At 39.6% G+C, this 25,166-nt stretch overlaps 1 protein-coding gene across 2 annotated transcripts in view; it reads left to right on the top strand.

The window, feature by feature from the left end:
• Positions 1–25,166, top strand: part of GUF1 (GTP binding elongation factor GUF1) — a 57,705-nt gene that overhangs the window by 12,758 nt on the left and 19,781 nt on the right. For both annotated transcript variants that reach the window (XM_073342134.2, XM_078852567.1), the window contains 8 exons: positions 1,326–1,409; positions 1,988–2,052; positions 3,569–3,772; positions 6,169–6,308; positions 14,904–15,027; positions 15,646–15,778; positions 21,574–21,717; positions 23,212–23,345. In XM_073342134.2, the coding sequence (XP_073198235.1) occupies positions 1,326–1,409; positions 1,988–2,052; positions 3,569–3,772; positions 6,169–6,308; positions 14,904–15,027; positions 15,646–15,778; positions 21,574–21,717; positions 23,212–23,345 (1,028 nt within the window). The remainder of the gene's footprint in view (positions 1–1,325; positions 1,410–1,987; positions 2,053–3,568; positions 3,773–6,168; positions 6,309–14,903; positions 15,028–15,645; positions 15,779–21,573; positions 21,718–23,211; positions 23,346–25,166) is intronic.

Here is a 25,166-nt window from a genome sequence, read left to right as displayed (position 1 = left end):
AGCCCTGGCTGGGATGATTTAATTGGGGATTGGTCCTGCTCTGAGCAGGGGGTTGGACTAGATGACCTCCTGAGGTCCCTTCCAACCCTGATATTCTATGATTCTATGATAAGTTAAACTGTCCCCTCAGCTCGTTTACTGTGCATCTTTAGCTCGTTGGGGTGTAAGTTATGTTAACTTAAGGTACTTAGGAACATGTACCTTGCATCACTTCTGAGCTTGACTCACTCTGAACCTTAACCTGGAGAAACACAGAAAAACAGCATTGTGGGTGAGATGGTGTTCCCTTACTCTGTTCACTCAATTACTTCTGCTGAAACTATGAAGAAAGGTAAATTAATGTTAAATGTGTTGGTACTTTTTCTTGATGGATTTGCTCGATAATATTGCAGGCCATCATGATGAAAATGCATTCATTTAAAACACTGTACATCAGTCTGTTACAGAATTCTCTGTCTTTATTTTAATTTCTGGTAAATCACACAGCCAGCTTTCTACAAAGGTCACTTAACTTCCACCATGGTGTTCATTGTATTCCAGCATGCATTTTCAGTCCCGCCACCCCTTCTATTTTCAAAGGTGATACGTGTGTGAGAGTATTTGGCTTATCTCTTAATCAGTATTCAAGAAATATACTTTAATGAGCTTTTAAGAAAAACACTCCACAAATGACAAGATCTACTTGTAGGGTTGTGTGGGTGGAAAAGCAGGCGATAGGTTATTGTTTCACTAGTTAAGTGAAATGTGTAGATGTAAAAATTTTTTCTCAATATCTGCGCTGGAAATAAGGCTGAGTAGTGTTTTACCCTTGTGCTAGATGCAGACTTGCAACATCACATTAATTTTTCCAACTGAAGTACAAAACCTACTTGCCTTCTTTTTATTAATAATTTTTTGTTGCAGTAAAGCATTCCTTTCAAAGGCACCAAAGGGGGGGCGGGGGAGAGTCTTGCCAGAGGTGAATAAGCAAATAGACTTTTACAGTGCTGGGCTATAGTGTAGTTTATAAAGCTATTTTGAAACTTGCGCCCTGTCTTTACCTTACTAGCAATCTTGTTAGCGCTATTCTATAAGAATTGTTGTTATATGCAGGTCTCTAAAAGATGGGAGGACTGTTTTAAGACTCATTTTAGGGAACACTTTAGTATGAATCCTTCTGATAAAGACAGCTGTTTATTTACTTGCAGTATTCATGATCTCATTTTTTATAAAATTTTATTTTGGTGAACTAGAATTCTGACATGCAAGAAGAGTGTGTGTGTGTGTGTGTGAGAGAGAGAGAGAGACTAGTATTTCAGATGTGTAACAGGAATATTGTTTTGTAGATCGACTTGAAGAATGCAGACCCTGAAAGAGTTGAGAAACAAATTGAAAAGCTATTTGATATCTCTAAGGATGAATGTATTAGGGTAAGATCTTTTTTAAAAAATTTAAAAATCTGGATGTTTAGCAACTGGATGATTATTAAATTTCTTAAAATCCTGTCTGGAGCTGAAATGAAAAATGTGCACTCTTTAAAAAAGTAAATCAATTCCTGAGTTGTTTTTTCTTTTTCGATATGCAGTGTATATTTCGTCTTACTGTGTTAAGGAGAGGGCAAAGGTCCTTTTTGAGATTAATGTCCATCTAGAAAACAGAAGAGTAATGAAAACACTTTCAAATAGAGTGTCAAATTTTGGGGACTAATGGATAAAGGCTTCAAGGAAAATTCTGAAATTTCCTGTACTGTGGGTGTGCCAGATTCTATCATGTTCTCTTTCCCTGACGTCTTTCCTTCTGCGTGAGATGTGTCTGTTTCTCTACTATGGAATGTTTAATAGATTTTAACAAAGTCTTGAGTTAACATGCCCAGCAGCTTGCCCGTTGAGTCTGTAGCTGAGCATCATACTTTTAACATGTCAAAATGAAGATGGCATTGTCCGTTTAATAGATAATGTATATCAGCAGACTTATTCCCAATAAAACTTTTTTTCTGAACTTGTTCTAGATTTCTGCTAAACTAGGAACGAATGTGGAAAAGGTGCTTCAGGAAGTTATTGAAAAGGTTCCAGCGTAAGTTTTGGTGTTTTATGGAGCCAGAGGTAGACTCTGCCTATTTATGATAGTAACTAGCTTTTGGTAACTAGACAGATTTTTGAGCTGCCCTTTTAAATTCTTATACCAAATCCATTCTGCATGAAATTTCTCAATTTGTGGTTTCCTGTTACTGGAGTGGAAGGGCAGGAATCTTATTTTTGAGGTGAATAGGACAAGATTATTTCATTTTGAGAAATGAAATTTGGAAAAGAGAAATTTTTCATTGCTTGGTAAATCCTTTCAACCGTGTATGTATTTACTCTCCCTCCCACCCACCACTGTATATATGGGAATTATTAAAGATGAATATAACACAAAAACCATTAACATAGGTAACATTATATGAAGTGGAGAGAGAAAGAAAATCCATTACATTTGAACACTACTGATGTAAGCCCACAAACAGGGGAGCATAGAGAAAGCAAGACAGTTTTTAGAGTAGCAGCCGTGTTAGTCTGTATTTGCAAAAAGAAAAGGAGTATTAGTGGCACCTTAGAGACTAGCCAGTTTATTTGACCATAAGCTTTCGTGAGCTACAGAAATGAGCTGTAGCTCATGAAAGCTTATGCTCAAATAAATTGGCTAGTCTCTAAGGTGCTACTAGTACTCCTTTTCTTTTTGCAAGACAATTTTTGTGATTGGTTATTTAAATTTCCTTTTTAGAAATGATGTACTTTCCCCAGATATTATTTTGTAAGTAACTGGAGATCAATCCCAGTATGATTCAGGGAAGCACAAATTTCTAAAATATTTATATTTAATCAAATGTTTTAGGTTTTCATTCTCTCTTCTGAGCATTACATTGTTTAGTTAAAATTGTTGCAGGGGCCCGAGTTATGAATACGTATTTTCAGCTTTTACAGCCTGAACTGCAGTTTAATCAAGACTTTTATTTGGAAATTTGACCATAGTCAGCATGTCAAGAGAGGCTGCTAAATCCCAGTTCATCTCTGAATCAGTATTTTGCTTTTCATTCTGTTTGTTTCTTATTAGGTATTACCTACAGTGATAAATGCCAAACAGAACCCAAACGATAATGAAGTCAGTGGGGGATGGAAGAACTGTATCAGTGTGATATTCTTGATTATCAGAACTTTCGTGGGGAAAAAAAACACTGCAATGGTTTAAAATTAATGTCTGCCATCCTGCAATAAAGCTGAGAGACAAGAACAAAATATACACTTAATTTGGAACATTAATATTATTAAGAGAACAATCTGCTGGCACAGGTTTACGATCAGAAATAGAAGTGTGGAATGGCTTAAAAATCTTCTCATAATATTCTGTATGCCATAAATAGCCAATCTCCTGTTTCACACAGCTTCAAGATTTTTGTTTGCTGCACTTAGACTAGCATCTATTTTTGTATGAACATTTTGTTTGAATGTTTTGAAATAGATGAATTTACATTTGACTTTCAATGAAAAACAGTGTACAGTTCATGCTCTTATTTAATACATATTAAATGTATTTTGTACATTTTTCTTAATAGACCCAGTGTTAACATTAGTGACCCATTGAAAGCCTTGGTGTTCGACTCCACCTTCGACCACTACAGGGGTGTCATAGCTAACATTGCGCTCTTTGGTGGAGAGGTTCAGAAAGGACATAAGATTGTGTCTGCTCACACAAGGAAGACCTATGAAGTTAATGAAGTAGGAATTCTGACCCCAAATGAACAGCCAACTCATAAATTGTAAGTAAGAAGTTCTTTGGGGGGAAAAAAATCATAAAGGAGTATTGGAATAATCAGATATAATGTCTTGAATCTCTAGATCATCTGTTCAGTTTTAGCCTGGGACAGCAGTTGAGGCGGGATTGGGGAGGATTTTTGAAAGCACTCAGCATTGTTTCTCACTGTTCCATTTAAAATTAGGCCAATGCTGAGCATTTTGAAAATCCCATTCTGAAATTCTCTGTCTAGGAGCTTCATGGCTTGAGTTGCTATTCTCAGTCCAGTTCAAGTAAGCAAGTGTTCACAACACATAAATGCAAACCATCAACTTCACTGTTGGGACCCTTCTTTGCAGTGTGAACAGAAAAATCAAGGACTGAATGGGTTTGGTGACAGAACTACCCTTTCATCTATAGAGCTGGTCTCCCTACCAGTATGACTTAGGCACACGTTTAGGTTAGGAGCTTACTGCATAGCTGTTGCTCATTGTATACCAGTTCTTCAACTAAAAGACGATTTAAAACTGCCTAAGTGACTTAGGAGTGAAAAATATTGTTGTCTTTCAATGGGAATTATGATCATAAGTCACTTAGGCACTTTTGGAAAAACACCTTCAGCCTCCTGAGTTATCCATCCGGCACCTTTAATGATCAATCAATTCACACATTTTTAGTGTGTAATGGATGATAAAAGCTTTACTTTCAAGGGCACACAATCCCTCCCATTTGACTACACAATGCATTGCCATCAAACCAACACGTTTGGCAGTGTGATATCACATTAATATAATAAAAGTGGCAGAACAAAATGAAATGAGCCACCCTCTAAAAATCCTGAAGTCTGATTTGTATTTTAAAACTATATTTATGATTTTAAAAGGTTTTCAGACTGCATAACCACTCCTATGTATGGTGAATCACACCCCCTTGAGATAAAATAATGAGAAGAGAATAACGGCTAGTTGGTCTGGGAGCCTCCTGCCTGCTTCTTTAACAATCATTGGCATTTACTTGGAGTTGGAGACTGTCTACTAGGGGAAGAGAGGTGAAGGGGAATGGGCATTTTAGGCGTAAAAATAGGTAGAGGTTTTATTTATTTAAGATAGGGAAACATGATTTCTTTTTAAAGGGTGTCTAGAGCTAAATGAGCAGCCTAACTGCTGATGGTATTTTAATTGTGAAAGCACTCATAACTCTGGTGCTCACACTTGTTATGGAGCAAAAATAAATTGTGCACTGGGTTTTTCAGGGTTTTTTTTTTTAAATTTTCTAGTCCTTTTCCACCTAAATTTTCTGGGGGCACTGATCTGATATCTGGGGCACAGAAGCTATCAGAGCAGTGCTTGAATAGCATGCTGAACATGTAGTCTGAGCCTCCAGTTGACCCATAGAAGCTGTCTTGGGTAAGAGTGGAAGTTGGGGGCATCATCTTATAACTGCTGCAGGGACACTCATTGAAGTTCTGTGCATAAGTGCAATGCAGAACAGCATGGAGAGGGGGTGTGTGGTCAAAGCAAGTGAGGCAGGAAGCTGTTCATCTACCCAAACAGGGAAGGCCTTTAGTTTGTCTCCAGATGCAACTGCTGTTGGAAACTAGTTCATCTTCCCGGCAGCGTGAGAGAAAGCACGTTGCCATAGTCAAAGAGTGGAGGTAATTTCTGACACCATTTGCAGATGAATGCTGATTAAAGGCCCTTCTCAGAGGTTTTCAGTGACGCTGGGGAAGGCTGAACTACCTGTTTTGCTAACTGCACAACTCTACATTTAACCATCTCCCTTGGATTCCCATACCACCAGCAGCATACGATGGTGATCCACCTGCTTCCACAACCCAGGTAGTTACTGGGGTTTGAGGGCAAACAGAAGGGTGACATTGCTCCTTGCCCAAGCAGTCCTTTCCTAGTATCTGAAACTGGCTTTGGTAGTGTGTGGGTATTGCTTACTTCTGTGTCCTACATGTCAGAAAAGTACCTCCCATCCCCTGCCTTCAAACAGGAAACCAGGTAGGGCTGGAAATCCAAAATCTCAGCCTCACAAAGACATTTAACCTCTAGTAGTAATTAGGTCCTAGATCCATTTGTAAAGAGTCTCTAGGGATATGTAAACAAGGGAGGAACAATTCGGGGTTGAGTATGTGCACTTTGGGGGAGAACACTCAGTGGTTTGAGCATTGGCCTGCTAAACCCAGGGTTGTGAGTTCAATCCTTGAGGGGGCCATTTAGGGATCTGGGGCAAAAATTGGGGATTGGTCCTGCTTTGAGCAGGGGGTTGGACTAGATGACCTCCTGAGGTCCCTTCCAACCCTGAGATTCTATGATTCTATGTGCTCGTACACCTGAGGGGGCTAACTGCAGAGGGAAAAACTTGAAATATTGTTAAATACAATAAATATTTCCACATAATGCCAATTTTATTTAGATATGCTGGACAGGTGGGCTATCTGATTGCTGGGATGAAAGAGGTTACGGAAGCCCAAATAGGAGACACGCTGTATTTACATAAGCAGCCAGTGGAGCCTTTGCCAGGCTTTAAATCAGCGAAACCAATGGTCTTTGCAGGTGAGGAGTATACCAATTCAGAAACTGGAAGCAGTTTTATGTTTCCTACAGGAGTAGGAGAGCTACTCAGGCAACGGAAATTTATGAACATGCATCCACATTAAGGGGATGTGAAAACAGCACACTAGCAGAGTGTTACTCTAGAATAGGGGTGGCCAGCCTGAGAAGGAGCCAGAATTTACCAATGTACATTGCCAAAGAGCCACAGTAATATGTCAGCAGCTCCCCGCCACTCCTAGCACCTTCCACCCACCAGCAGCAATCAGCGCCGTACCTCCCGCTGAGCTGTTTCGCGGCGTGCAGGAAGCTCTGGGGGGGAAGGGGAGGGGGCAGGAAGGGGTGGAGTGGGGGCAGAGCCTCTGGCAGAGCCAGGGGTTGAGCAGTGAGCACCCCCTGGCACATTGGAAAGTTGGCTCCTGTAGCTCCAGTCCAGGAGTCGGTGCCTGTACAAGGAGCCGCATATTAACTTCTGAAGAGCCGCATGTGGCTCCAGAGCCACAGGTTGGCCACCCCGTTCTAGGGTGGTATGTGATGCTTATATAACCTTGTAAAATTTTCCTGTCTTTCACTTGGATAGATAAGACTAAGAAAGCTTGCCAATGGCTTTTAAATAAGATGCTAACACTTATTTTCACTACGGGAGGATCATCTTAGCTCACATAGGCCTTTCATGGCTGAAAATAAACTTGTACATCTTCACGAATCGTGTCACTAATTTGGACTTGTTCCTCCTGATAAGCAATTTCTGCTGTCTATTATGAAGCATTTTCCATTGGAAAAGCCTTATTTTATTATTAGCAGCCCTTGTTTCACACTTTAAAAAAAAAAAAAAAGATGTGTGACCAAAACTGATTGTCAAAATGATCCTGCAAAACATTTAAGTATGTGCTTAACTTTAAGCATGTGAGTAATGACACTGACTTCCTGTCACTGCCTGCTCTCGTAAGTTTACAGGAGGCAATATTTCTGTCTACAGAAGATGAGGAAATAATTGTAAGGAAAAGCAGCAGAAGAAAACAGCCACATTAATTACCTTCTGAACCTGTATTGAGAGAATGGGAAAAGTTTATTTACTTCCTCAGATGCCTGATCATATTGGAGGCTATAAAATAAGATCATTATCTTGGGATAATTTGCAATGTGCTTCTGTAGTCCTTTTCTCATTTGCCAAAACATGAAGCTAAAATGTATCTTTATGAAACAACTGTGAATCTAATGTAAAAGTAAAAAACCAAAAACAAACAAAAAAGAACCCTCAGAATTTCAGGGGTAGGGAGTTCACATACAAGTCTTCCTTTCTTTAAAATCTTCTGCTCAATCTTACCTTTGTGACAATTGCTTTCCTTTGAAGTTGGATAAAAATCTGAGTGTCTTCTATTCTCATCATGGGCCCTTAGGCTTTTGCTAGGCTGCTGCTTGACCATTTGCATCTTTAACTATGTTTGAGGGAAGGAGTGGTTTACCCATCTGAAACACAAAGGAATGGAGCAGGAACAGTTAATTCTGGCATGTCTTAAACTTTTGAGGGTTTAACGTTGAAACCTTAATAATGTCCTTCTAACATTTTTTAATGGAATAATATATAGAGTCATAGAGTTTAATGCCAAAAGGGATCACAAGATCATCTAGTCCAGCAGTTCTTAGACTTCATTGCACTGCGACCCCCTTCTGACAACAAAAATTACTTCACGACCCCAGGAGTGGGGACCGAAGCCTGAGCCTGCCCGAGCCCCGCTGCCCTGGGTTGCGGGGGGGGGGGGGGGGGTAAAGCCTGAGCCTCACCACTCTGGGCAGGGGAGCCAAAGTTGAAGCTCAAGGGCTTCAGCCCCAGGCAGGGGACCTGCAACCTGAGCCACGCCACATAGGGCTGAAGCTCTCTGGCTTTGGTTTCGGCCCTGGGCAGTGGGGCTCAGGCTTCAGCCCTGGAACCCATCAAGTCTAAGCCAGCACTGGCAACCCCATTTGGGGTCCCGACCCACAGTTTGAGAACTGCTGATCTAGTCTGATCATCTGCATATGATAGACCTCTGCTACCACCACCATTGTCACCCAGGACCCACACTCTAAATCCAACAATGGAAATGAGATCAAAATAAATGAGACTCACAGGAAACTAGACTATTAGGTGCCAGAGGCAAGTGAATAGGACAGACCGAGGTGCATCAGTGAGTGAGGCCCCAGCAGTGGCCAGGAAACGATTAAATGAGATATACTGAAATAATTCTGGTAAGTGACCTGCACCCACATGCTTCTGAGGAAGGCAAAACCCCAAGGTCACTGCCAATCTGACCTGGGGAGGGGGATTCCTTTCCAACCCCACTTATGGTGATCAGTTAGAGCAAGAACCAGCCAGCCAAGCACCTGAGAGAGAAAATACTTGGTGACACCTCAGAGCCCTGGCCCACCCTGCCAAGTGTCCTGTCTCCAGCTGTGGCCATCCCTGATACTTCAGAGGAAGAAGATAAAAAAAGGCCTCCCAGAATATATGGGCACATGGGAGGCGGGGAGATCACTTCCTGATCCCTGCAAGTGGCCAGCTAAATCCTGAAGCGTGAGCTTTCGGAACATAAACTGGAAGTGAGCCCCAGGGCTGCTGTTCTCTGTCCCCCACCATCACAGGCAAACCTGTCATGCAATTGCACTCATAAATGTGTCCCGCTCTCTCAAAACTAAAGTGTTTGCCCCCACAGCTACTACTGGGAGGCTGTTCCAGAATCTCACCCTTCTGATGGTTAGAAACCTTCTAATTTCCAGCCTGAATTTGTTCGTGGCCATTTTATATCATTTGTTCTTGTGCCAACATTGTCCTTTAGCTTAAATAGCTCTTCACTGTCCATGGTACTTACCCCCTTGATGTATTTATAGAGAACAATCATATACACTTTCACCCTTCTTTTTGTGAGACTGAACAAGCCAAGCTCTTTTAATCTCATCTCATAAAATAGGCCTTCCATTTCTCTATTCATCCAATTAGCTCTTGTCTACACCTGTTCCAGTTTGAATTAATCTTTCTTGAGCATGGGTGACCAGAATTGTACACAGTATTCCAGATGAGGTCTGACCAATGCCTTGTACAATGTCATTAATACTTCTCTATCTCCACTGGAAATGTCTCCCCTAATATGTCCTAGGATTGCATTTACCTTTTTCATGGATGCATCACGTTGGTTGCTCATCCTCTGATTGACCTATGCACCTAGGGGTCTCTCCTTCTCTTTCATTTCCAACTGATGAGCCACCAGCTTGTAGCAAAAAGAAAAGGTTTCAGAGTAACAGCCGTGTTAGTCTGTATTCGCAAAAAGAAAAGGAGTACTTGTGGCACCTTAGAGACTAACCAATTTATTTGAGCATAAGCTTTCGTGAGCTACAGCTCACTTCAGAAATTCTGATTGTTAAACCCCAAGTGCATGACCTTGCATTTTGTACTATTTAATTTCATCCCATTTCTGTCACTCCAGTCTTCAACGTCATTCAGATAATCTTATGTACTAATCTGATCCTCCTCTGTATGATGATGCCTCCAAACTTTGTATCAACAGCAAATTTCAAGAGCACACACCTACTTTTTGTGCCAGGATTATTAACAAAAATATTGAATAAGATTTGTCCCTAGACTGATCCTTGAGGAACTCCACTAGTATCCTCTCTCTAGTCCAATAATTTGCCTTTTCACCTATTCAATCTTTTAGATAAGCAAAGTGCAGTAAAAGTTATTTTCTCAAAAGATGAAATTAGGTTAGTTCAGCATGATCTACCATTGGTAAACGCTTTACCGTTTACCTGTATGAATTTAATTATTCTTTCGTTCACAATTTGTTCTAAAACCTTGAATACTACTGAGGTCAGTCTAGCAGGTTTGTAATTGTCTGGATCACTTTTTTTCCCCTTTCTTAAAAATAAGTACAACATTAGCTATTCTCCAGTCATATGGTTCTACCCCTTCGTGAATAGATTTATTTCCTTAAATCCTTGCTACTGGACTCGCAATCTCATGTGCCAGTTCTTTCAATATTCTGGGATGGAAGTTATCTGGTCCCCCACCCCCTTCCTCCCAACTTAAAGAGTTTGATGCATTCAAGTTTTTCTTCCACCTCAGTTCCACCTCTAATTTCCATTTCTTAGACATTCATTTCCATCAGCCATTGTGCCTTCGTGAACATGTTCCATATTATCCTAATCATTGAAAACCGAGGCAAAGTATTCATTTAGTTTTTGGGCCATACCTAGATTATCTGTAGTCTCCTTCCTAGCCACACTGCATAGCTGCAAACATCATCCTTCCTTTTTCGCTTTTTTATTTATATAACTAAAAACCTCTTCTTTTAATTTCTTTGGCAAGAGCTAATTCAGCTTGACTTTTAGAAATTATCACTTTATTCCTGCGTTTTCTAACCACCATGATGTAACTTTCTTTGCTGGTAATCCCTTTCTCCATTCCTTATAGGCCTCCGCTTACTCTTAATAACCTTTTTGAGGTGGTTATTCATCTAGCTGCAACTGGAGCCTTTCCGTTCAAGTTTTTTCCCCTTCCTTGGGATGCAGATTTCTCAGATAGTTTTTGTATAGTTCATTTGAAGAAATTCCAAGACTTCTCCACATTTAAGTCATTGAGCTCTTCAGTCCAGTTGACTTCTTTGGGAAATTAAGGTAATTAGTTAAAATCTGCCCTTTTGAAATCAAAATCCGTAGTTGACAACCTGGTTTTGATTATCCTTCTATTTAATGTATCAATTTGTGATCACCTGATCCAAAGCTAGTTCCTATAACCAGCTCTTCTACTTACTAAAACTAAGTCTAAAATTGCATCACCTCTTGTTGGTCCAGTGACAGTTCGTTGAAGAAAATTGTAATCTGTCACATTCAGGAATAACTGGGCCCTAAGAGCATTAGTAGCATTTATGCTCCAATCTTTATCAGGGCCGTTAGTCTCCCAGTATGATACAATTTCCAAAAGTACTTATTGCTGATATTAAAGAGATTGCTATCCATATCCAAGTCTCCTTGGGGGGAGAAAAGACTGTAATAGACCCATAACATTATCCCAACAACACCTCTTTTACAATCCTTCCTCAAAGTGGTTGTGACCCAAATACATTCTGTTTTTTTCCATACTATCACTTGTATTGCTTTACAACAGAGGTTCTCAAACTGTGATGTGTGGACCACCAGTGGTCTGCAAGCTCCATTCCGGTGGTCCGCGGATAGTTCCTTCTAAGATGCGTGCCTGGGCGCCCACACATAAGAGAATGAAGGGCCACCCACCTAATTATTGGAGCCGTGCAGGCATGGCTCCACTAATTAGGTGCCTGGCCCCTGGAGAAGACGCACATGTAAGGTGAGGTGGTGGCCTTGTGGGCAATAGGGAGTAGGTGGGAGGGGGAAGTGTGGTGATAAAATTGGGTAGGGGGAATTCGGGATGTGCAGGGCTGCGGTGGCCAGAGAAAGAGGCGACTTTCCCCAGCTCTAAGGCTGCAGCTGCCGGGGAGAGATGGCCCTCCTTGCCAGCCTCAGCTTGGAGGCTGCCACAGTGGTGGACAGAGGGAGAGACACCCCTCCCTTCTTCCCAGCTCAGGGGCTGCCGTGGCGGGGGAGAGTGGGCACTTCGATTGCATTAGAAAGATAAAACCACTAATATTAAAATATGAATTGTGTGCTTCTATTTGAAGAATAAAAAAAGGTTTTTTTTTTTTTTTTATTATTTAAAGCGCTTTACAATAGTTAGCTAACAGTACAAGCAACATTTGGAAAGATCATTAAGTGGTCCGCCGAGACCCTCAGCAATTTTCAAGTGGTCCGCGAAAAAGAAAGTTTGAGAACGACTGCTTTACAGTTTACTGCTTCATTGATGTACAGTTCCAAACATGTTTACCTTTTATTTCTCTCTTCTTAACCGCACATACTCTTCAATGCCTGTATTCCAGTCATGAGTGCTATTCCACCATGTGTCTGTAATCCCTATAATTTCTGGTTTGACCTCCTGCAACAGTAGTTCCACTTACTCCATTTTATTGCCCAAACTCCTTGCATTCTTGAATAAGCATTTCAGTTGTTTCCCTGGGACCTCACCTAGTTTTCTAGCTTGTGGTGTTCCATTATCCCTTACTGTGTCTTCATTTAGCTGATTTTCCTGCTTCTATGTATTGATGCCAGGCATAGAGATATTTTCAAATCTCTCCCAACCTTATTCCCCCATCTTATTTAAAGCCATTCTTACCAGTCATGCCAGCCTTAATCCCAGAAGATTAATACTCCAGGTACTCAAGTGGAGTCCATTAGTTGAGAAGAGTCTTGTTTCCCTAAATGCCTCCCAATAGTTGATCATCCCAAATCCTTGTCGCACCAATCCTTGAGCTATTTGTTGATTTTAATTGTCTTGTCATGCATTCTCCCTCCTTCTCTAGGGACCAGAAGTATTCCACTGAAAATCACCCGAGCTTCCTCTTAGCATCTTACTGAGCTGAGCATAGTCATCTTTGATCTATTTCAGTGGGAATCTAGCAGTGTTCTTCATCTTGACTTGCAGTACAACTTGTGGATTTTTGCCCACTCCTCTCAGGATCCTCTTCAGCTCCATATCCACATCTTGGCGCCTGGGACATAGCACACTCTTCTGTTCTCTGGATCTGTTCTGGTTATAGGCCTGTCAATTCTTCTGAGTATAGGTCACATATACCTGATCATATAGACCTGTCTGTTCCTTGTATTAGTATGAATACTTGCATGTTATCCTCCATTTTCCTTAGGCTCGGGTCCATCATCTCTTCCTCTTTTTTCTGCAGGAACTGGTTTCCCTTCTTTTCTTTCTTGCCACCGCATCTTCTGCCTGTTTTTTCTTCTCATTCTCCAGTGCAGCAAAACTGTTACTTAACTCAGTTTCACACTAGGTGGTCTCTTCCTCTGCTTTGTCCTTATGGTTACGTTTTCCCATGGATCTGGCAGTCCTCCCTTTAGCTCCTTTTGTTTGGCAGGTGTCCACAGATCTTTAGTTGCTGTACCACCTTCTCTGTCCTCTTCTGCATTATACCTTCAAATCCCCTTCTAAATTTCATCATCTCCAGCTTCATCTCTAATCCTTGGATCTTCTCTGCCATGAGCTCTGTCAAGTGACGTTTCATACATAAGTAGCTCCCACCAGATGTACGTCCCCCCAGCTTCTGCATCTAACTATCTTCTTTCCTATCCTATCCTCCGTAGGAGCCTCAGTAGCCATCATTGTTTTTTCTTCCTATGCACTATTTCTGGTGGTGGGAGGGGGGAGAAAGGGAAGTATGTGTGGGGGTATCTCATTCCCCAAACTCTGCTGTTAGCTGTTCACTGCTCCAATGTTTGTTAGTAACTGGCTTTTAAATCTGACTTTTATTGGAAAGCACAGTAAACACTTATGGCCCAGATTGTGCCTAGGCCTTACATGGGCATATGCAGGTAAATGGAGAAGTAGCAGAGTGGTACTTCCACCATGTTTGGCCTGGCAGTGTGCACCAGAGAGGGTGGGCCATGTTGTTTTCACTCCTCTGCACTGTTCCTCAGACCTGTACCAGCACCACTAATACCATTTGAGGAAGGCAGCAGGGCTAAGATACCCCCTACATTGAGAACTCCAGGAGGTAATCTGTGTCCAGGAGGGGAGCTTCTTGGAGCAGAGCAATCTACACTGTTCGCAAAACATGGCTGTGCCATAGAAGCACAACAGAGCCTGTAACTAGCACGAATTATGTGAACCATTTGTCACCCCGACAGTTTCACTATTTAAATGTTTTCACTTCTTATGATTTGATGTGGCACATTACTTTCTTGCTTTTTGTGCTGCACATGTATTTGGAAGGAGCATCTTATCGAAAGGCATTAATTCTGTTTGTGTGGTGTAAATTTATATGTGCAGGGCAGGTTACAGCAGGAGTTATATAAAACTACAGATGTTTTATTGCTTGGGAGGCATTTGAATATTAATCCCTTACAATAGGCCAAAAATGTGTGGGTGTATCTTTCAGAGCCATTCAGTTTCTCATAGAGCAATCTTATTTGTTGGGTTTGAATTGTAACTATTTTTCATGATCTTTCTATCTCAGGGGTTCTCAAACTGGGGACCCCTTAGGGAGTTGCAAGCTGTCAGCCTCCACCCCAAACCCCGCTTTGCCTCCAGCATTTATAAAGGTGTTAAATTAAAATGTTTTTTTAATTTATAAGGGGGGGGTCACACTCAGGGGCTTGCTATGTCAAATGGGTCACCTGTACAAAAATTTGAGAACCACTGTTATATTTGAAGTAATCCTAAAACTTTAAAGTTGCAATTGAAATGTATTCACCTCGTCCTGGTGAATTTCTAAGAATGTGACCATTTCTGGACATTCAGTTCTTTTGAACTCTTTCATATGAGATGCATATTTCTATAGGACAGGTGAATTGGAATGGAAGAAAGGTATTTCTAATTCACATTTCCGTATTCATTACATTACATATACTTAGGGGTGTAAATTAAAGATAAACTCTGTCAAGATGTAGCTAAATGGCTCGAAAGGATAAACTGGTTCAGCAAAATCAGGTTCTTTATCATGTCAAGTTTGATTGAATGGTGTACAGTGTAATGTGTTTCTACAGGAATGTACCCGGTAGACCAGTCAGAGTATAACAACCTGAAAAGTGCTATAGAAAAACTGACACTAAATGATTCCAGTGTAACTGTTCATCGGGATAGCAGCCTTGCCTTAGGAGCTGGATGGAGGTGAGACTTACTACAATTACTACACTTTAATTTTAGGAAGAGTCTTATAATATATGGGGGGGCTTGTTGATGGTATAGGTCTTTTACTTCTGGGGATTTTAATTCTAATTCATATTAGGCCTAAAGTGAGTGCTTGATCTTATTTCTAGTCCATTTTCGTGTACAGCACACAATTTGTCTTGATTGGCAGTCTTCCTTCAAGAGAAGCCCTGGAGTAGAGCTGGGAGAAATTTCTCAGATTAATAGTTAATTTGCCAAAAAAGTTCAGTTTTTGGGGTGGGTGTGTTTGTTTCTGTGTGTCTGTCTCACTAACCACTGGGCTAAGAGTTATAACACAATTGGGCTGAGAGGAGATTTGAATCCACATCTCTGACCTACCTTACCTACCACCCAGGTGAGTGCCCCCGTTTGCTGGCCAAACCAAAAAAACCCCACAATTATTTGCTTGGCTCTATCCTGGAATCAAAGGGCATAGATGTCATTGGTCAGGATTAAGGATTGCCTTTACTGTGCTTGACATTGCCATATCATTTAGTTTCCTAGCACTGTATTAATAATGTAAAATAATACCATAGGAATAGAGTGCACATTTTGAATAACAAAGTATTTTTTTTTTAGGTTGGGGTTTCTTGGTCTTCTACATTTGGAAGTTTTTAATCAGCGCTTGGAGCAAGAATACAATGCATCTGTCATTTTGACTGCACCCACTGTTCCATATAAAGCTGTTCTTTCCTCAGCAAAACTGAAAAAGGTATTGTAATTTAGTTACAGGAGCTTGAAATGAACAGCAGCCTAAAACCTTTTCTAAGCTAGTAAAATAAATTGTAGATCAGTATCTTATAGGTGAAGCAGCAGCGTCTTCTCCCTTGTTTAGGTTCCTTAGCACTATACAGTAGAAAAATTCCTCAGGCTGTGGGTTCAAAAAAAAAAAAAAAAGGAACTCTAGTGTCTCTGTGGCTTGCAGCACAGCATTGAAATTTGGCAGGGATAGTTCTGGGAAAAAGGAGGCTCTTTTTGCTGGCTCCTTGTGCACATGTACAGAATTGGCTGAGGTACGAGCTCTTGAAAATTGCCATTTATGCCCTGCATTTGTCTTGATGTGAAAAACCCTGCATGTTCTATATGTGCCTGGTAGGGCTGTCAAGCGATTAAAAAAATTAATAGCAATTAGTTGTGCTGTTAATAATAGAATACCATTTATTTAAATATTTTGGATGTTTTCTACATTTTCAATTATACTGATTTCAGTTACAGCACAGAATACAAAGTGTATAGTGGTCACTTTATATTTATTTTCATTACAAATATTTACACTGTAAAAACAAAAGAAATAGTATTTTTCAATTCGTCTAATACAAGTACTGTAGTGCAATCTCTTTATCATGAAGGTTGAATTTACGTGTAAAATTTTAGAGCCTAAAAGTCCACTCAGTCCTACTTCATGTTCAGCTAATTGCTAACACAAACAAGTTTGTTTACATTTGCAGGAGATAATGGTGCCTGCTTCTTGTTTACCATGTCACCTGTTTTGGATCGTTATCGAGCAGAACCTGTCATCAGCATGGACGCAGGTCCTCTGGAATGGTGGTTGAAGCATGAAGGGACATACAAATCTTTAGTACATCTGGCACATAAATACCGTGCAATGCTGGCTACAAACATGCCATACAAACACATTTCTCACTTTCAGGTGACGTAAATAAGAAGTGGGCAGCATTATTTCCTGTAAATGTAAACAAACTTGTTTGTCTTAGCGAATGGCTGAACATGAAGGAGGACTGAGTGGACTTGTAGGCTCTAAAGTTTTACACTGTTTTGTTTTTGAAGGCAGTTATGTAACAAAAAAAAATCTACATTTGTAAGTTAGTTTCACGACAAAGAGATTGCACTACAGTACTTGTATAAGGTGAATTGAAAAATACAATTTCTTTTGTTTATCATTCTTACAGTACAAATATTTGTAATAATAAATACTGTGAGCACTACACTTTGTATTCTGTGTTGTAATTGAGATGAACGAATTTGAAAATGTAGAAAAACATCCAACAATATTTAATAAATTTTCAATTGGTATTCTATTGTTTAACAATGCGATTAATCACAATTAATTTTTTGAGTTTACTGTGTGAGTTAACTCCGATTAATCGACAACCCTAGTGCCGCGTCATAACTCCATAATTATGTCTGTGGGGGCATGCAAACCTGATTGATGAGGAAGAACCTTCTCCACCTGGAGACATGCTCTTCTGTTAAATTTTGTATTGCAACGGAGAAGCATTCATGTGGAGCTGCTGACAGATAAAAGATTCTCTCCCCTTCACTTTTGCCTCCCCCCCGCCCCCCCCGTCATGTCTGTCCCCTCATCCAGTGTCAACTTCCAACTGAGCTTAACGAAACAAGGCAGGTAATACACAGACTTTGTTTGGAAGCAGTTAGGGTTGCTACACACCTCACATGCCAGGTGTACAAACCCACAGAAGCAAGGAAACAAAGTTAAGCTGCCTAACAGTACATACGATCTATCCTTGCACCCACAGGTACATTATCACTATTACAATTACAGACCACACATCAGAACCGTAACTGTTCATCTACGGATGCCAGCCTTCCATGACACCTTTTATCTATCCTTCAGCATACATCGCTCCTTGCTAAACTTCCTTTTAGCATACCAAACATCCACAATTGCCAGTGTTGGAGAAAACATCTGGAAAAAGGATGTGTGCAGAAGGGTGCAGACAGGGAAAAATTAAGGCTGCAATCTGTGGCATGTGGTATTACACTGTTTGTGGTATTGATAAGTTGTGTGCTTGTGCGTTGAGGGGTAAGCTAGTCATATTACAGTAACTCCTCACTTAAAGTCGTCCCGGTTAACGTTGTTTTGTTGCTGATCAGTTAGGGAGCATGCTCATTTAAAGTTGCACAGTGCTCCCTTATAACATGCTTTGTCCACTGCTTGCAGGAAGAGCAGCCCATTGGAGCTAGCTGGTGGGGGCTTGGAACCAGGGTGGACCGGCAGCCCCACTATCAGCTCCCTGTTCCCCTAAATTCCCTGTGCGGCAGCTGCCCAGCAGGCTATCAATTGCCAGCAGTTCAACTGTCCCTCCCCCCATTGCCATGTGCCACACATAGAACACTACTGGGGACACTGATAATATAGATTCTGCACCTATTGCTGGTGGGAACCAAAGAGACATGAGCTCACGTCTCGCTTGTTCTACTGACTTGTGCCCTTCAAAACCCTTATTATTGAGCAAGGCCTCCTATCCATTGAGAGTTTACACAATGGGTTAGAATCTAGGTCTCTGATATGGAAGGACCCTGGTGTCAGGCTGGCCATTCAGTCACACTGTCTATAAAAAGAAAAGGAGTACTAGTGGCACCTTAGAGACGAACCTAGTACTCCTTTTCCTTTTGCAAATACAGACTAACACGGCTGCTACTCTGAAAACTGTCTGTAAAAATTTTCCAAATCTATCTACTCAGCTAAGCTGTCTATAAAATGGGACTACTGCATATTTAACCCTCTGTTTGAAAAACATAATTTGTGGTCATGTAACTCAAGACCCACATCATAATACATCTGCACAAGGGGGCAGAATTAATGTTGCACAGGCAGGCAGCTTTAATTCTGGCACTTCCTAACTTCAGGCTTATGAAGTCCAGCACTCAGAATAACATTATTTTATTTTTATGTAATTAAGTCTACATTGTGCTGCCTGTGGGAGATCGTGTCTCTAAGTAACTTCGGATCTTAGTGCTGAGAGACTGATATACAGACCGCAATTTCTCTCAGTGACAATATTTCCCACATTTTTCTCTCCCAAAAAGCTGTAACAAGATTTGAATTGAACTATGAAAAGACTCTTGTGATGCATCTGTATAATATTTGTTTTGGCAGGAGAGACAGAGCAGAATTATTTTAATTGGAATACAGTCAAGAATAAAATGGCAAACTTTTCAGTTGTTCATGAGTTTAGTGCTGTCTCATGTAAAGTGAAGGACTTCTGCAGCGTGCCACTCGAGCTCATAAATTTCCCATTGATTTTAATTAAAAAATAGTGAATACCTGTTCCATGGGAGCAATTTACTTTTCAGCACATCTCATTATGGGTTCCACAGATAATGTTTCTAGCAATACAATTATGCAAAATATAGAAATTGCATTTTCTCTGAGCTGTAGCCTTTCAGTTACAGTTCAGCACAAACATAGCATGCAAGGGATTCCATCTCTTCTCACTTTCCTGAAAGTGACTAAAATTGGCATTCACTGGAGTTCAAAGAGGAAGGAAGAAATACAGTCATGCCATGAAGCAATTTCTCATAATGCAGGTGGTTCTGTGCATCCTTCTAGATACACACAACCCCTTGATTAAAAGGTGACTGTTTCAGAAAAGTGATGGTCATAAGGATTAAAAGTTATGTTGGCCTGAAGTCCACAACTGGTAAGATCAATGATAACACTCCTGGAGCGATGGGAGTAGTGACTGATTTCAGGTTCATTGTCTTGCAAACCATTAGGGCTATAAAAATGAATGCTGTACAGTGCTGGACAGCTTGAAAATGTATCAATAATTTCTTAGCTTACTAGGTCAAGATATCTGACTTTAAAATAACATGTTCTGAGTATCATCTTGCCTTTTCCCAACAACTTCAATTTTCAACTGATTTTGGTGGCTGCTGTCTCAAATTGTTTAAAACCAGAGCAAATTCTTTATATCATCTAAAAGTCTGGAATCCCAGCAGTCAAATAGTGTAAAGCATTAATCTGTAACTCAGCGTTTGAGACTCCTGCCTCTTACTTGTTGCAGAATTTAGTCAATATGTAGTGAATAATGAAAGGGCCCTTTTCCAGTCTGGGGGTTGGATGTTATGCAGTGAATATTGAACAATGAGGATAAAAAATAAATATTGAGCAAATGCTTTATTCACTGGTCACCTTTCAGCCTTAATGATCTTTTAATGTAGTTTTTGTGTGAAATTCTTCTTCATTGGTATTCATAATAATCTTTCTACATAATGTTTGGACGGTGCATGAATTTTCATAGTGAAAACGAGAGGCTTTTAAAACCATCTTTTGCAGAGGTACAGTGCTCTTACATTTCAGCTATTCCTTTAATCTAATATTAATATTACGATAACATTGACAGTAGACAAGACTGTATGGTATTTAGGAGATTTTAATTACATTGTGTTTTATTCCTATCCTTCTGCATTGATGGTAAATCTGTTTTTCGGTTCAGTATTTAAACATACTAATTTAGATGGCTGACATTTAAAAATATTCCATTCAAGTACTTTTATGTCTTTGACTGAAATGCGATGTCTGGTAGTGCTTTAAAATCATATTTGCCATGAATTTGAGATAATCACATTTCTCACAAGTGTTTCCCCAAACAATTGCAATATACAACAAGGAGTCCGGTGGCACCTTAAAGACTAACAGATTTATTTGGGCATAAGCTTTCATGGGTAAGAAACCACTTCTTCAGATATATGGAAGAAGTGGTTTTTTATCCACGAAAGCTTATGCCCAAATAAATTTGTGAGTCTTTAAGGTGCCATTGCACTCCTTGTTGTTTTTGTGGATACAGACTAACACGGCTACCCCCTGATAATTGCAATATAATTTATATAATCTCACAGCATGAAATTTTGTGAAGCTTCCCCCCTTTCATGTATTTTAAATGGGAAAAGTCTTCTAGAAATACTGCCATTGACAAAAAGGGTGGGAGCTAGTGATATTCGTAAGCGCAGTATAAAAAGTCATTTATATATATGGAGGTCAGAGTAGATGATCATGATAGTCCCTTCTGACCTTAAAGTCTTTGAGGCTATGTGTTTTATGTGACAATTTTTCATCCATTGTAACACCCCTGTAGATTTTTTTTTACAATTAAAACTAACTCAATTTAATAAATTGAAAAATTGAGCACTGATGATCCTTCTTTACTTTCAGTGTATTTTAAATTAACCAGAATTAAGACTTACATGTAACAAAAAGATACACTTGTCTATGGTAAGCCACCACAACATTCTGAAGAGAGGTTATAGATGCTCTGCAGCAACGCTTTATTCATTCAAAATAAACATTGATTTGTGTTGACAAAGGGCTTGCTTCTGGGAGTTTTGTGTGAGAAATGCTTGCAGAATTGGGATCACAGTCATGATGCCTAGTTTTTAAAAGTAAACACTCTATTTTGGTCCGCTACATTTGGCACAAAAGTAAGGTAGAGGTAAAATTGTGTGTTTTAATCTACTTGATATTGGAGATAGTTACCTGCCTTACTGTACCAGACAATCATTAATACCTGAGGCTGCAAAGGTAGCTTTACATTTTAATGTTGCTGCTTCCTTATACTTAATGAACATCAAAAACTTATGAAACAAGAAATAATAATGTAAGTGTTCTTATTTTCATAAATAAATTTCCAGAAATGTCTTTCCTCTAATCAGTGGTCTGAGAATAAAGTTCACTAGAAGTACTTGTAAAGGGACTCTAGTGGAAGCAAGTTCTTGATTCAGTTGATGTCTTTCCTTTTGTAGGAGCACGGAAAAGAGGAGATTACTGTTATCAACCCTGCTGAGTTTCCTGATAAATCTTCAGTATCAGAATATTTGGAACCAACCGTTTTGGGGACTATCATAACACCTGATGAATATATTGGAAAAATAATAACTCTCTGTCAGGTTTGTATAGAATTTTAGTTTTGTGATTGCACTCTTAAACCAGATGTGGTATCTAGATACCACAGTGATGGGTACCATAGGAATGTTTAGTAATAATACTCTCTCAATAATATCAAGATTTAAAACTGTCAGGTCTGAATGACATCACTTTTCTGAATTATAAGGTCATCTAGCAAGGTAATATCTTTTATTGGACCAACTTCTGAAGAAGAGCTCTGTGTAGCTAGAAACTTTGTGTCTCTCACCATCAGAAGTTGGTCCAATAAAATATATTACCTCGCCCACTTTGCGTCTCTAATGTCCTGTGACCAACACGGCTACAACACTGCATAGAAGATTATCCAGTGAAAGATAGCTACTCAAGCTCAACCCTGGAGAGTCTTTTAAACAATTGATCCAGCTCCCAATTAAAGAGATGGGGTTTTGCTAGTTTGTTTCACCACTAAGGAGGGGAATCACCAATTGGAGATGCTGGTGGTATTAGGTACAGCATATGTAGGAGTAATTTAATTAAATATAATTTCTATCCACAGACCTGAATAACAGCAGTTTCTCTTGCTTAACTTAGGGAGTTTTGCAGTTTCTTGTCTCTTTGACAAGTGTTGCAAATATGATATGCTTTACCTGACTCTGCCATGTACATATGTTGAACAAAGCAGGATGATGGAAATTATAGTCAATGATTCAAATAATCCCATTCTGGTAGAAAACTAACATTGTTTCCATTGATTACATCTGCAGTACACATTTTAAAAGCTTGATTCTTCACCCAAACACCTTCCCCTGTTGCATGTGCAATATTTTACTCTATTTTTTTTTAAATGTGTACATTAAAAATAAATAAACACTGTTCCTAAAAGCAGTATTTTATATGGTTTTGTATATACAAACTTTGTCACAAAATGTTTTGTAGTATACAAAATTACAGTATACCTAATTCAGGACAGTATATTACTATGTCTGTTACATTAGTGCCGAAAGTATATATGGGATGAAGACATTGTATAGTTAAATAAATAAATATATAAAAATAAGACTATTGAAAGGAGTTGGGCCCTGATCCTACAAGCGCCCCATCATGGCTGGTCTCCTGTGTCTAACAACCTTGACTTTATTGGGGCTGCCTGTAGATGTAAAGCCCACCCACTAAGAACTGCTTGCAAGATTAGGACATTAGGGAGCAGCAGCAGAAGCTCTTAAGATTTTCAGTGATGAGACAAGAGGCATTGGCAAATATATGCATGGGATGGATCTCTAGACCATTAGTGCAAAAATAGCCGCCACTTGAATTATGATGCTGTAATTCTCCATGAATTCTGGGAATCTAAACAAAACTACTTAACAAAAAAAAAAAGTGCTCAAACTGTCTGATGGCTTGTTGCCAGAACCTTTCTGTGTAATAATAGCCCCATATTTGCCTATTTGTTCTGTATTTGTGTTGTGAGATTTTTCTGCTGAGGAGAGTTCATTCTTTTAAAGTGTCATATTTATTAGACTCGCAGGGCTGTTCAGAAGGACATGGTGTACATTGATGAGCACAGGGTTATGCTGAAGTATATCTTCCCGCTGAATGAAATTGTGGTGGATTTTTATGATGCTTTGAAATCACTCTCTTCTGGATATGCTAGGTAATTTTTTTCTTAAAATACAGTGTAAGAATTTTGAGTAAGTGCTCAACTCATTATTATAATTAAACACCGTATTCAGGGAAGCATATCCATGTGTAATAGCATTTCCTCAAGGAGTTTACAATGTAGATTAAACATAACAGAGAAGGGGATGACAGATGGTGGAGGTGGGGATATGGCAAGGACAAGGGATACAACAGTGAAAGATTGGATAAACTTACTGTTATGTTCATGTTTGACTAAAACAAATACATCTTTGCTCAGACTGCTACCAGAAAGCTTAAAAAAAGGGGGGGGGGGTGAATGGGGTGGGGAGAAGGTTACCAGTAGATGTTGAATGTTTCACCAAAATAAGATTTTGTGAAATGTAAGAGATCTTGACTTATGTCTATTTATAATATTGTGTGTGTGCGCGTGTGGGCGCGCTATGAATATTTTGCATACTTAGTAAGGGCAGTGTATAACAATGTTAAAAATAAAACTATTAAAATCTAATGTTATTAATAAAACTCTACTACAGCAGCTTCTTTCATAAAAGCTGTAGAACATTCCTGTGGAATAGGAAGATACTAAACCCATTTTGCAGATGAGTAAACTGAGGCAAGGCCATACTGTACATCACTGACAGAACTGGGAATAAAACAGAAGAAACCCGACTTGTAGAAGAAGAAACTCCTGACATTCCCTTTTCTTATATATCAGTTCTGCAATAACAATGGCTAAATGACACACATTGTAGAGAGAAACCATGTATAAGGTATAAGTACAGTAGCTTCCACCCATTTTGGGTATTGTGATTGTTATTGGGAATGGAATTTCCTATTATCAGTTCTTCATTAAGTTACACTCAGACCTGCAGGCAGGGGTTTGAAAATCCCAGCCTAATAAATCAGGTCATGTTATGAAAATCAGTGGCAGTCAGTTTAGAAATCAGCTAACATAATTTACTGTGATATATAATTATCCCCTTGCCAGCTGTACATTATGCAGTGTCCAGTGCTCTAATGTGAGAACTAGCATTATCTACTTGTCAAAGGGAACCTTGACAATGTACTTTTATTCATTAATTCTTCTTTCCAGTGTGAGAAGGAAACCTTTCAAAATGTTAATTCATTAATACAAGTCTGAAGCCCAGATGAAGGGATATATTCTCAACTTTGTTCTGAGAATTAAGCAAATAATTTTCTGCATATTGAGATGAGATTTTGTTCCTTTAGGTAAAATAATCTTTACATCTGGTAGCTATAAAAATGTGCATATACTTACCAGCAGCCTTTAGGAGTTTAGGTGAAAGGAATATGTTGCGAGAAAAATGGGATTTAAGCCAACAAACCTGCGTCTTATTATTGAAACCTGATCTCAGGAGTTTTGGTAGTAAGATGCATTATGCTTTGATACTGGTCTCATGATTTACTTTTTAATATCCACAATTGTGTTAGATATTTTACTGGCATAAGAATAACAGTTCCCTGCCTAAAAAGATTGCAGTTTAATCAACGTTCATATAATTCAATGGGTAGCAAGAGAGAACTCTTTGATTTACAGTGACAGGATTGCAAGATTGGTGGTTCTGCATGTTGTAGTGAAGTTTTTGGTTTTGTCCTTAAATATGTTTTATGAATATAGGTTTGATTGGATGTTGGGGTTTTTTGTGTGTTGTGTGGCTGAACTGGTAGGGAGAAAGAAAACAGGGAAGGGGAGAGGGTGGATAAAAAGAAAAATGAAGGGGGAGGAGAGTCAGAGGAGGGAGGGAAGTGATTAAAAAGGGGTGTGGTGGAGGGTGGAAATGAAGGTGAGAGAGATGGGGAGAAGCATGATGGC

This window comes from Lepidochelys kempii, chromosome 4 (genome assembly GCF_965140285.1).
Source record: "Lepidochelys kempii isolate rLepKem1 chromosome 4, rLepKem1.hap1, whole genome shotgun sequence".
NCBI classification, from domain to species: Eukaryota; Metazoa; Chordata; order Testudines; family Cheloniidae; genus Lepidochelys; species Lepidochelys kempii.
Note: the sequence above shows the minus strand (reverse complement) of the source record. Positions and strands in the feature narration are given on the sequence as shown.